Source organism: Oreochromis aureus, linkage group 9 (assembly GCF_013358895.1).
Source record: "Oreochromis aureus strain Israel breed Guangdong linkage group 9, ZZ_aureus, whole genome shotgun sequence".
Classification (NCBI taxonomy): Eukaryota; Metazoa; Chordata; class Actinopteri; order Cichliformes; family Cichlidae; genus Oreochromis; species Oreochromis aureus.
Window position 1 is genome coordinate 16676317 of NC_052950.1, and position 13811 is coordinate 16690127.

The 13811-nt window shown below is 41.3% G+C and overlaps 1 protein-coding gene across 1 annotated transcript in view; it reads left to right on the top strand.

The window, feature by feature from the left end:
* Positions 1–13811, top strand: part of stau2 (staufen double-stranded RNA binding protein 2) — a 100822-nt gene that overhangs the window by 44019 nt on the left and 42992 nt on the right. The window contains exons 11-12 of the mRNA XM_031750050.2: positions 1718–1775; positions 10230–10585. Coding sequence (XP_031605910.1) covers positions 1718–1775; positions 10230–10585 — 414 coding nt within the window. The remainder of the gene's footprint in view (positions 1–1717; positions 1776–10229; positions 10586–13811) is intronic.

Sequence of the window (13811 nt, forward strand, 5' to 3'; positions counted from 1 at the left end):
TAGAGAACGGTCGTAAGTTTCTGGAATACTTAGATACTTAGACCACCCTGTGTGGCACCAACAACCATGCTACGTTCAAAGTCACATAAATGTCCTTTCGGGTACCTAATATAATGGCTAATGAGTGCAACATAAATGTATAGAATGTAGGCTGCTTTAGGTCACTTAATTACAGACACTCATGAGTTATTCCAATTGGTTTTTATTTCCTCTGTCACTTTTCTGTTTGCCTATCAAGGTCTGGGCTGCAGGGGGCAGCAGTCTAAGCAGAGACACCCAAATAACACTTTGCAATTGTTATTAGCATCAGAGCTAGAAGAATGGTGATAACTGATGGTACCTATAAAGCTGTGTGCTGAAGAACTACATTAGGAAACTTCATGCACTGCCCTGATTTTATCTCATCTCTACAACCCTGCACAGTAATTCTGATACTCAATTCCCAGATTTATCTCAAATCCCAGTGCTGCTGACCTATTATACAACCCGTTCAGCTTCTCTGAACCATGTGTGTTTTGCAAGCAACCATTGATCACCAACATCTTTATTCACCTCGTTGGTTTTTAAGCTCAAGGGAGCAGAATCAGATAGAGATACTGTTACATAACCAGTCTCTCTGTAGAATGTTAATTGTTCCCCAGACAGCTCATTAGTTTGATATATGATGCTGCATATATGTATACTATTCAGAAAAGCAAATCTTAGAACTAAAGGAGGGTTAAACATGACATGCTCCGAAGAAAGCGCATCTCAGTTAGCAGCCAGTAATTTCCTTCCTTTCAGTTTGATTTCCTCAGCTCTGACATTAATTACTTTGATCTTCTGTGTAGTTACTGCTACTGAGACTTCCGCAGAGCAGTTTTTGAAAGTTTTAAACTCTCTGCACACTGAATGCCCCATTTACACAAGTCTCCAGGGGAATGTCAAACGTTACAGACATGTAATCAAATCCACCATTGGATGTTTCATTCTTTAGCCCTATAAACCACTGTGTTTTGTTTTCTAAGGTTTCAGATATGTGAGTCTGCTGTTATGGAAATAAGCAGTGAGTCTCCCTGTTTAAGCTAATTTCTGGCAAGAGGTGAGACCTGTCTGGTTACACTCAAGATGCAATATTTAGACAGAACAAAGTTAGTGGCCGATACGTGACTCTACAATAGGTCGACAACTCCGACAACTTCTCTGTACGAATTAGTTAAACGGCTTACTTTTCTTTTGATCTCAGACAACCCAGAGCTCTGTAGCTTTTGTAAGATAGGTTGTCTTTCTTTCGAGCACTTTCTCTCACTCCGTCCTTCCGTTCCTCCTTTCTCTCTGTTCGCTGTGGCTCTCTTGCACTGAAATTCCACTGTAGCGTGGGTGAATTTGTTTACAGCAATGTCATCTCCTCAGCTGTCACACATTTGAGAAATGATTTGTTTGTGTTTCACATGTGTTTGTGGCTGTGTGTGTTTGTGCAAGCAGACGCGCACACCACAGCAGAAGTAACACATTGAATAGGAGCCTTTTTTTTGTTACCAAACATTGACAACCCCCCTAATTAAGTAGCTGGCCTAGAGACACTAGGCTCCTTAAGCATCCCCTCCTGTGAGCACTCGTCTCTTTGTGGACCAAACAGTAGGAAGGAACTTGTCTGACATGCGTGAAGAAGCTGTCTGTTCAAGAATCTACATCTCTCTTACCTCCCCCTTCTCTCCTTCTCTCCACATCACTACAGATGGACAACAAAGGCTGGAATGGACAAAAGGCGTCTTTTACTGAAGCGACAAGCAACAGTGAGTATCGGCACGTCTCCCCGTGTTTCTTTCCATTTCCTTCTCCTCCTCCTCTCTGGCTCTCCATCATTCCCTCCATCCTGCAGGTGGTTTTAGCCACCGAGATGGCCCGGCGTTTAATCTCTGTGACTGGTCAATGGGCCTCTGACTGTCAGCTTAATTGGCCGTGCGTCCTCGTGGGGAGCCTGCGAATTCAGGCTCATTCACACAGGCTTACAGGGCCGGCACACAGAGGCCCTCCGGGGAGTCCCTCCGCTGCCTTCCTGTGCAGAAAACATAGCCTTTCACTCAGGATTAACACACAAGTGCACAGGAGTATAGGGTATGTGCACATACACATACCCTTAATCCTCAACACATAGAGACACTGCAACTGTCATACATGTTTACAAAGTTTATCGCATCAGTGGTTAAAGTCGTTAGCAGATTTCTCAAACTGATGAGACCAAAAACAAAACAGTAAATAAAATGTACACAACGCTAATTACACAAGGCTAGTTTGCTATAAAAGATTTTTAGACTATTTACTTGAGAAATGTTTTGCAGTTGAGTAGTGATCTAGTAAAGGTATTTCCATGTGTGCTCATGCGGTTGCACTGATTGGACATTAAACATTAAATAGAGCAGGTAACTGCCTGGTTTCCAGTGGATTGGGTGGATGTGATGTGTCCTGCCTCGAGTATGCTCTACCTAGCCAACACCCCATGATCAAAATGGAGTAATTTTCAGGTAGACTATCACCTGTTGTTTGTTAAATGTATGAAAGGAAACTGTTATACTCTAACCTGATTCCCCTGACATTGTCTGGCTTACATTATCCAGAAGGCCACTAATGCGATAGCTGACTACCTGTGACTCTTGTGCTACAGGTTCGGGCTCAGCTTTCTTAGTAAAGTTTGTGTTGTAACTAGTTGCTGAAACAGAATAAGTAATTAATAAATCATTACAACTAGTATTACAGAATGTCAAACTAGTGCTAAAAGGGGCCAAAGTAGTGGAAAAAACAGAAGTGGTGATATCCACGCTCTGGAATAAATGTTCAAAAAGGCCTTCGGCAGTTAAAATGTGCATTGAGCACACAAGATTAGTAGTAGGTCTTTGCTAGATATTAATTTTTTTTATTGCAATTTGGATCTCTGTGCAGGTTTTTAGCAGACGGTTGTGAAAATCACAACACCAGTCAATTAATTGGTCCAGTGTGTAGGTCCAGCATGGACTACAATGAATGAACACACTTGAGTCTTATGGACTAAAGTCTTCCTTTAAATTTCTCACTAATGGGATAATCAAGTACAAAAAGGAATACATGGCCTTGGCTTTGGTTTATAGTGAAAGACCAAAGCTAATGGCATCGCCTACTATAATTAGCAAATGTTAGCATGCTAACAGTCTAAACTATGATGGTAAATATAGTTAACCTCCTAAACATTACCATGTTAGCCTTGCCATTGCTGTTATATCTGTACAATGCCCAAGCCTGTTAATGTACAAACAGATACAAAGGAGAAACAGATCATTATCTCACCTTATGGACATCTTCAAAAGGTCAACAAATGCAAAATACATTTCCTGTCTGGATTTATGTAAGATCTTACATAGGAATGTGATGGCCTTCAAGGACATTTTATTTATAGAAGAGGCTTTGTCTCAAAGGACTCTTCACTGAGAACCTTAAGGGTGTAATTTTAAAACAGCTGGCCTCCATCAGTGTCTCTTGTTAAGTTGATTGTCTTGTCTGTAATCAAAATAAAAAATAATGACGAAAATCTCACATTAAAGTCAAGAAGCTATTTCAAGAATTCGCATTCTATTTTTAGTTGTTTTGCTGTCTCCGGAGCCTGGCAGTGGTGCTATTTTTCTAGTCGTGCCACATGTGGCATAAGTTGCATACGTGTTGTTGTTTTTTTTTTAAATATTACGTGTGAAAGAAGTTTCCCAAGAATTAATTGTCATGGTGTTGCTTAAGCATGTAAGTATCTGAGCTTGATTATATTTTTGTGATGTCCTAGATTGAGTTTTAAAAAAAGCAGCTGTAAGCAGTTTTAAACTAGGAAAGTAAATGCCAGCAGCTTGAGAAAGAGCAGTTTGTGACTCAAATGAACAATCTGTGAGATGTCGAGCAGCAGAGGGGAAAACAGATAGCTTTAATAGATTCAAATGTGCTGTCGTCACTTTGGTCTAATGGAGGGTTTTGGCAGAGCTCCGGCTCCCTGACATGGGGGATCCAGCTTCACTCTGGAGAGGAGAATGGATGTCATGCTTAGCGCACTTATGTTGAGAGAGTAATCGCCCAGATTTGTTGCATTGCTCACTGCTGGTTTAGACTTGATAGGCAGGACCCAGATGAGAACTGAGCCTGTGCCACAATTTTTATAGCACTCAAATCTGTGATTTAGTCCAGTTTGTGAAAGATATATTATCTAAATTATATTTGTAGATAAATGATTGTTCTCTTGGAAAAACTATTTTGGTGGTTGTGGTTTCTATGGAAGCCCGAGCTTCAGTCATTGCCCAATACCTCCAGAGTAGAGCCTCTTGGGAAACAAAATCTTCCTTTTTTCGACGACTGTTCCTATTGTTGGCTTGGAGTGTGCCTTTGGTCCATTGCCATTTCCACTTAGTTTATCTCACACTCAGCATGAGGCTTAACTATCTGCTAATTAGCTCTTTAAAGTTGCCCAAACCGCACAACACTCACACGACGCTAATGTCTGAATAATGTTTATTGCATAAACACCATTTACAACTCATTCAAACAGATACAGCTGGTCTCAGTTTTCTGTGTGCGTGTGTCTGTCAGTGCTGAATGGAAGATGTTTCTTGTTTGTCTTTTGTTTTGACGTATAGTGTGAATAAGTAGAAGTCTGGCTGGGAGTTAAAAAAAAAAAAAAAGGGCCGAAAATCCTTTCTTTTCCTCACAGCTGTTCAGACTTTGCGAGTGTTTAAACAGGGCCCGTGTTTATAGGTGAATAAAATTAAAACTTATAATCCTCAATATTGTAGCCATCTTTGTTGATGTAGCAACATCTGTTTTCGACTCTTTATAACGGCAGTGTTACATATTATGTGGATCTTTTCTGAATGAGACTTAGTTTTTCAGAAGCACAACAAAACAACTGCTCATCTCATTTTTTTCATTTTCTTTAATCTTATGACGGGAGTCCAAGAATAACTCACCGTGCAATACCATCGAAGTATGTCACCCACAGTCATGATATATCACAACACATTTTTCCGTAGTGATTACATTTTCAAAAAAAAAAAAAAGCTTAAATTCTCTACATTCACTACTACACTGTGTTGTTAGGATGGGATTTATTTATTTTTTTTGTTAAATTTAAATATACTTCAGTTAATATGCTTTCTTCCACTGTTCAAATAATGCCACGAGAGAAAGCAATATGTTTGGTTCCACCCCGTGTTTTATATCATACAGATTTTTAGTGTAAAATGTGTAAAAATGTTAGAAAGCCCAGCCCTGAGTCTGAACCAAAGGAAGGTTACCATAGAAAAAACTGCTTCAAATCTGTTTTCCTCAATGAATTGAGACTTGGCTCAGTCACACTAACGTAAAACAAGGGTGGCAGTCTCTATGCTGCTAAGAAAAATCACATTCGATGATCAAGTGCAGGTAGTTGCAGCAATCAGCTGCAATCAGAGGTTAAATATGCAACGCCTGTAATGACTTCAATTCTAAGGTTGTTGCACCGGTCGTCTGGTGGGAGGCAACCTGTCTCTAAACAATCATGGCCTAACTGCACATACTCTCAGACTTGTGAGCTGCCATGTAATTTGTAAACGCAGACAGACTGCCATTTTGCAATCAATCTGAGTCACCAATGAGTGCAACACATCTGCAAGAGTGCCTGTGTCATTTTACAGTTAAATTGCTGTCCTGCAGCAACTACATCACTATTTGTGGAGGAATTTCTATTTAAAATTGATGTGGTTCTGTCTGGACTGTTAATGTAAGTAGTTAATGTTCATTTTTGTTCATGTGGATTGCAGCGGATTTGCAACAGAAGGCAACAGATTTTCTACAGTTTATCACAGCTAATAACTATATTTTTACTAACAGTGACAGATTGTGTGTAATTGCCAGCTTCACCCCATTCAGCTGCAAACTGATAGCACACCGAGTCCGTCTTATTGCTGTTTTTCGCCATCATGACGCACCAAGTCACCTTGAAGACAGCAACTGAATCCGAGTGGTCCCAGACCTGGTCTCGATCGTTGAAGCAAATGTTATAAAAACAAAAAACACAAAAGCCTAAGTTCACATGGTTGCAATAATTTGGTTGTGCCATGCTCTTCCCTTGTGTCATTGTACCATATGTGGATATACCCATTTTCTCAAATTAACTCCAAACAGCATAGGGAGAATGAGGTCATCTCCAAAGTTCCTTATTACCTAAAGTGTTGCATGCTTGAGGTAATAATCAGTTTCAGAGACATTCTCACTATTGGAAATGTTTAGGCAAGGGAGCTGCTTTGATAAATTGTGCAGGAGGACAGACACAGAACCCCAACTTGTACACTGTTAAGTCACCAAAGAATTACTACTATGGAGCAAGAAGGTTTCTACTACCTAGGCCCCTGGGTAGTATCCACTCTGACTGTATCCCATATTTGCACTTGCTTCTTTCAGCTGCCTAGAAAAGTAAAAGATGTGTTTACTCCCAACCCTATTGGCTAGTTTAGTACACCTTCAAAAGAAAAAGAAAAAAACTCTAACCCAAAATGATCTTAGCCATGAACAAAGCCTGCAACAAAGGTCCGGACCTTCAAAGTCCGGACTTGAATCCTATCCAAAGTTTTCATGTGACGTCAGAGCTACTGCGTCACGCCCACCTGACAGGCAGAAACAGTATTGCAGTTCTTTACCCTCCAGCTGTACTTTCAACATTTTCGAGTTTAACTCAGCCAAAATGCCAGATAGTTGCTGTGCTATCGGATGCACTAATCAATGCACTAATGAACGTTTATTTATAGCTGCCAGAATGGTGTAGAAAATGGCACCAACATGTGAGCAAACCTCACCTAAATCTGCCAAATGAGGACAAATTGCATCAGTCCCTGCTTCTTCACAGCAACTCAGGCTGTCAGTGGCGGCTCATTTAAACTGTAGGAACGATTTACCTGACATCAGAAAAATACTCGCTCAACTTTACTGTTATGCCATGAAAACAGAATATTCAAGTTTTTAGATTGACTGTTAATAGAAATTCTAGAGAGACTTTACTGTGTGATTTAATTATTACTTTCAGTGAGTGGACACCTCAGGTCAAACAAATTTTAAATGGTTTGTTTTTGGCTCAATTCTGAAATTAGAGCAATTAGAGGTGCTGTTGGAAGTTATCATTGGCATTTTGTTAATTGTGTGTCTGCTAGGTTAGTAGAAACTAGGCTAGAGGCAAAAACTAAAAATCACAGCCAAAGAAAGAACCATAGTCCACATTTTAGGTGTAGCTCTAGATATATTTTTAAAACATTACCCACAGGCCTCTCCGTGGGGCCCAAAAGTGTTAGAGGGCCACAGAAGGCTGACAAACTTCTCCCCTTTCCCCCCAAACAACAAGTGAACCATTTGCAATGGCATCTTAGTTGGAAAACTCACTAAAGGGGCCCCATGTAGGGATGTGTGCAAAGGACACCAGCTGCCTCAGAATGTGAGGATGATATAGAGGCCTAATAAGCATTATTGTCAGATGATTGTTTAATGTTTTATGTAAGTAACTGACGTGGCAAATATCATATCCTTTGATCCATTTTCAGGTTAGTTACAGCAGAAAAGGACATAAAGCAGGAAGGAACACTTGAAAAGGTTTCAAAAACTCAGTTCTGTTTGAACATTTTTTTCAAATTTAGCTTTAAAAGCTGTTGCATATTGGCAGCCCAAAAATGGGTTAACTCTATTTTTGATCTTCTTCCATTTACTAGCCTGAGGTAACACAAACGCAATTTCCTACACATAACCAATGCTGTCATTGACGAGCTATGCTCCACACAAAGAATATTTCTGCGTTATATAAGGCATAGTGAGAGAAAGTAGGTAAATATGTCAAGGGCTGTCCATTTATCCCTCTGTCTTTCTGTTCTTTCCGTTCCCAGACAAAACACCCACACACTTACCTCAGGCACCTACAACCCTCATTGTACTCTTTGTGTGTGTGCGCGTCAGTGTCCTTTGCCCTATGTAAGCTCTGGAAGGCATTGCTACAACAAACAGGGTGGCTTAGAGACAGGAAGAGAGCATAAAAAGAAAGCATAAGTAAAAGAAGTAAGAGGGTGATTTTTCTCCCTTCTATTCCCATGGGTCTTGCAGCACAGCTTTTCACTTGAGTTGCCACATTTCATTTCCTGCTGTTCATATATGTGTGTGTGTGTGTGTGTGTGTGTCTGTGCATTGTGTGCATGTGTAAGCTATGTGAAGGTCTTGCTCCACAGTGGTGATTTATAGCGGCGGGCTTCGGCCCTATCTGTTTTCGATCAGTCTCATGCTTGCCTCTGGCTTTCCTCCAATGCTCCCCTGGTCCACCGGACACCGAGTCTGGGTGGGACCCCTCTGCAACTGCCTGGAACCGGTACCACAAATAAGCTCTCCCTACTCCTCCGTTCCCCACTTCTCAGGCTCAGCCTGCTTTTCTCCCGCTCTCCCCTTTCACTAACTTTCTCCCACTTTATGTACACAATTTCACAATCACTGTCCAGCATCACGCGCAAACACATTCAGCCACTCTTGCTTATTCACTCCCACTGTCTCTCCTCCATTGTCTCACTCTTGTTGTTTCTTGCTCTCACGCTCTCGCTTACCATCTGACACCAGCTTTAAGTACTCAATCACATGCAAACATGCAAACACTCTCACATGCACTGGGCAGTCACAGAAACTCACATGGATCACATTGACTGCCTCCTCCTCCCCCCCTCCTCCAATTCTCTTTGTCCACTGCTGATGTCATGTTGGCTAACACCTTTCATTTTTTATGATGCTGCATTCAAAATGTGCAGGCCTGCAAGTTTTACTTGTGTAAATTCAAATTAAAGTTGTCATCATGATTGGGAGGAGGGGGGAAAAGTCCTAGCATTTGTGTCATTGTTGGCAAGGGGCCGCTTGTTGTAGTACGAGCAATAAGTTCTGGATTTCATTGCTGTTTCCTTCAGCTTTTCTGCTGCTCTGGAAAGGAATGCAAACTTCATTGTTCATTATGGGAAATACTGTCAGCAGGTTCCCAGAAACCTTACACTAGAGTAAGCTACAGTTGTGCAAAACTCTGTCCTTGTTTGTGTATTTCTGTCTGTGATTGTAAATGTTAACTGAAACAGGAAGTGACCTGTCAGTCAAGTGCTCGCTCCAGCGCTTTCTCCCAGCTGTTGGTCCATATACACACAAACAAGCCCACAGACATATGCACAGACACACAGACAGCTGGTCTTCCTGTCTCTGGTGACCTTGGCTGGGCTTGGAGGCTCCTCATGGGTTTCACATTCACTCATCCCCACATCCTCTTCCATCTGAACGAGCTGCCAGCTCATCCTCCTTCTTTTATCCTCTCTTTACAATTCCTTGCATTCTTTTAATGCCTTGTACTCCTTCCTTTCACTTTCACCATGACCACAGAGTAACAAACGTATTGAATCCCAACCCACGGGCATTTCCTGCTTCCGCAAAACTTTCACGTCAGTGATTACAGAGTCTAGAAAGCCTTAAAATGGTGCTGTTGTGTTCAGATGGCTAGAACTACAGTATGTATTGATTGGGCTGCATCCAGTTTCACTTGTTAGACCACAAAGGTGCCTCGGCCAGGCCATTTGGGACATTTCCTCATTATTTTCAAAATAATATAACAGGAACCTTTTTTCTGAGACTAAACTTCCTTTGAGGTTCGGGCGGGTCTATGTTTGAAGACATAATAACTGGAGCAGGATGCCAGTGAAGTGACGGTGCTGTTTTCCATCAAAGATGAAGTCATAGACGCTCTGTTGATATTGGTGGATGTTCCGTTTGTGTCTCTGTGTTTGTGTTTGAGAGTGAGAAAGAAAGAGGCTGTGTGTGTGTTTCCCAGCAGACGCTTTGATAGTGCTTGGACCTGCCAAAACACAAGTAACTGTCAACTACGTTTGGTGATGAAATGCCAGTTTAGGAGCTCACACTTGTAGGCACACAAATGGACACAGTTGGGCACCCACATAGACAAACTCTCCTTGGTATTGTTTTATTGTGAGTGGCTAAGGAATCTGTATTCATGAGATTTCAACATTCAACTCTTAATTATGAGATACATAATAACCTTTTTCTCTGTTCTCGTTCCTAATGTCATTCCTTTATTCTGTTTTGCCTCTTTTAACTCTTTATACTTTTCTTTGTGTCCATTTATCTATTCATACTAACATCTTTTTTAATCTTCTCCATCCACCTCCCTCCCTTCCTCCCCTCCTTCTTTACCCCTCCAGCCCAAAAGGGTCTGCTCCACCTAAGCCCAGATGTCTATCAGGAGATGGAGGCCAGTAGAAAGCAGGGTGGCAGTGCTCCGGGCCCCGGGAGCACCAGTAGCAACTCCGTTAACTACATGGCATCAAAAGACATGGGGCCCTGCTCTGCCCCGCTACCCCCAGGACACCCTTCTTATTACAGTGGCTCATCCTCCTCACCCAGCCCAACCGCTACCATGGCCAGGGAGCTGCTGCTGAATGGTCAGTCACCCACAGCCGAAGCCTCACTGCCCTTGAAGGGGAAGAACCTGGCCTGTGGTGTCTCGGTGCAGCCAGCACAGCAGCTGGACTACCTGGCTCGCATCCAGGGCTTCCAGGTAAGATGCAAAAGAGGTGAACCTCTAAAATTTCTGTACCTCTAAAAAATAATTTTTATAGGTAAGTGGCCTGTGTTATGCCCTAATTTTTACAGTCTTACCAAACATTTTTTATTGGCAGTAATATAGGTGAATTCATTAAATGTGTCACTCTGTCAATGGAAGTACCTCAGCATAGTTAGTACAAAGTTCAGATTGGGGAAACTTACTTGGATGAGAAAACAAAAGCAAATGATTAAACTACCCATGGTTTCCATTGTAAACTCCCTTCACAGTTCATAGACGTTCTGGTTCAAATTTTAACCAGCTTTAATTACCAGAGGGTTTCCCACAAGAAATTGGTTGTCAGATGTTGTATTCTACTGCAGAGCAAACACCAGATGAGCTGATTTGGACAGATCCCGATGGCTCTCATTTGTTACTTTTTTGTTACATCTTATTAATGTTAGTTTCTTGGTAAATATTTAACCTGTCACCCTTTTCCTTCTTCACATTTACATAGCCTTAATATGGCAATGCCATGATATAACGACATTCTCTTTACAACCTTACTGGTTGTCAGACAGATTTTGTTTCCTTTCTATTGGATAGACTCTCAGATCTCAACATGCAGTTTCTTATTGCCGCAGAATAAAATAGACGTCGACGTATTTGCTACTAGGAAAAATTGGTGCTTGCCTATTAATTACATTGAACTTTTTAGCATTTTTGAGGCAACCAACTGGTTGCCCAGAGAATACAACACTCTCAACCTCTGGGCAACTACTTTTAATAGCAAGGTGATTGCACAGGTCACCTAGTGGGAGGAAGCCTGTCTCCAAATAAAACACCTAAGTAAGCAACCCAGTATCACTCGAACATGTGTAATAGACACGCTGGTTCATGCTTTGCCTCTCCAAAACATGAAACGGAAACGCATGCAGAAGTTGCATTTCTAGCAAGGGGAAATGATATCTTTAAAGCCAACAAGTTGCTAGTGAGCAAAAAACATATAAAGTGTGTTCCAGGGTCCTTAATCATCAGAAACGATTAAGCTAGGCGGCTAATATGTATATACATGTAAATATGTTATTAATATATGTTTAAACGCTTTCCCGGGATTTTTTGTATGTTGGCTTGAAATAAAATATTGCTCTCTGCTGTTACTGCAACTTCTGCATGCATGTCCATTTCACATTTTTGAGAGGCAACACGTGAAATGGACACTGTGGACCAGCATGTCTGTTACACACTTTGCTGGATATCTGGTTGGAGTCGGTCTGTACCAGTGAGCACAACCAGTTTCTGTCTCTCTTTGCAATAGGGGACTCGACTTGACTGGTTACCAGCTGGTTTTATTCTGGTTATATTCCTATCAAAAAGCAAGGTCGTCAAGCAACCGTGTCATTTTGTTGCTAAATCGGCATCCTGCAGCTACTGTGCCACTATATATAGAGGAATTTCTGCTCCAGATCCATGAGGTTCTGGCTGGACTCCAAATGCAAGTTGTTAATATGAAATTCTGTTTCATGTGAATTTCTGCATATGTAGATGCCAACAGATTTGAGTTTTTCACTGATTTTTCACAGTTAATCGCCATATCATTACAAACAGATTGATGCATCAAGACAGCAGCAATTAGACAGTCGGTCTGCTATCAGTCTGCAGTTAAATGGGATCGAGATGGCAATTACATGCAATATTTTTGTGATAATATGGCAATTTACTGTGTTAAATCAGTGAAAATCTCAAATCATTTGGCACCTACATATACAGAAATTCACAAGTCACTTTGACGATGCCAATTGAATGCAAGCAAATTTGATCACCATCTTTGAAGCAAATGTTTCAAAGTAAAAAAAAATTAAAAATTCAGAATTTTCCTGTTTTGCTCATTGAACTTTCTTGCTGCCTTAACCTTTATTATTCTTGTGGAATAAAGTCTTGTCATTTAAACTGGATTCAATTACATCATAAATTTCATAATTCCAACTAAAAAAGTTAAAGACACCCCCCTCCTCCTCCTCCAGCACTACACCCATACAGTAATCACGCATGACATGACAGATGTTAGCGTGACCATGCATAAATATGATCATATACATGCACATGCACAACAACTGTGTCCAAATTCTTCTCCCTCTAGGACAGTGCTGCAAATAAAAATGTGTTCTTCATCAGCCGTGTGTTTATAAAGAAGATATTTGGACAGTTTAAAAAAAAAAAATGAAAATACACATTTAAAGCATGTGCTGGAGGTTGCCGGGTCTACAGTATCATAGAGTCATCACAGCGGTTGTCCTACAGCACAGTGGGACTTGTGTGTGGAGCGTACAACCTAGAACTGCTCGATAACACCCTATCCATTTTCTGTTTCTCACATTATTGGCACGCCGAGGATTTAAAGCTGGAACTAAACCTCACAGGTGTTTCTGTCAGTACCAGACTGGACGCACACATACACTTGCTATTAGGACTCTGTGCGTCCAAGAGGGAGACAGCCCGCTGTCTGTTTTAATCTGTCCCGGCCGATCTGCTGCACATACCTCGCCACTGATACCAGCGCCTGTTCATTTAAGCTGCAGATGCTTTTTATCAGTTTGAGCGAAAACATTTTATCTTAACCTGCTGAGGGTTCCTTTGAAAGGCCTTTGTTATTGCTCTGAGCCTTCCTGTGTGTGTGTAACCTGAGAGAGCTCTGCTGCCTGGCCAAGCCCAGACACACTTGTACATATGCGCAAATACACACACACACACACAGCAGGTTCTGTTTAGTGGAAATGGAAGAGCTGGGCAAAGCCTGTGTATGAAGTTTAAGTTGGTGTTGTTGCCAAACATTACAAACTGTAACCCATTTCACATCGCTGTAAATATATTTGCGTCTGTTCATCCTTCCATGCATTTCTGTGAATAAATACACAAACCATAATCAGTGTACTCACATATTTCCGTGTGCTTGTGTGTTTGTGCATGTGTGTGCGCGCATTTCTTAAGTGAGGAATTCAGGCTGTAATTGAGACACGCAGACAATATGTGTTCTATTGAGGGGATGTTTCATATCATGTGGGTTTGTAATGAGAACCTCTGGTTGCTTACAGAGCCATGCTAGGCAGGCTTTTTAAGGCTTATGTATTCTTATGTGTTTTTGCAGGCCAAATCACCACAGATTTCAAATGTTTTTGCCAAAAGCTGCACTTGTCTGCTTTTCCAGTGGTCACGTAATGTGCTGCTTTGTGTTGAGCCGTCT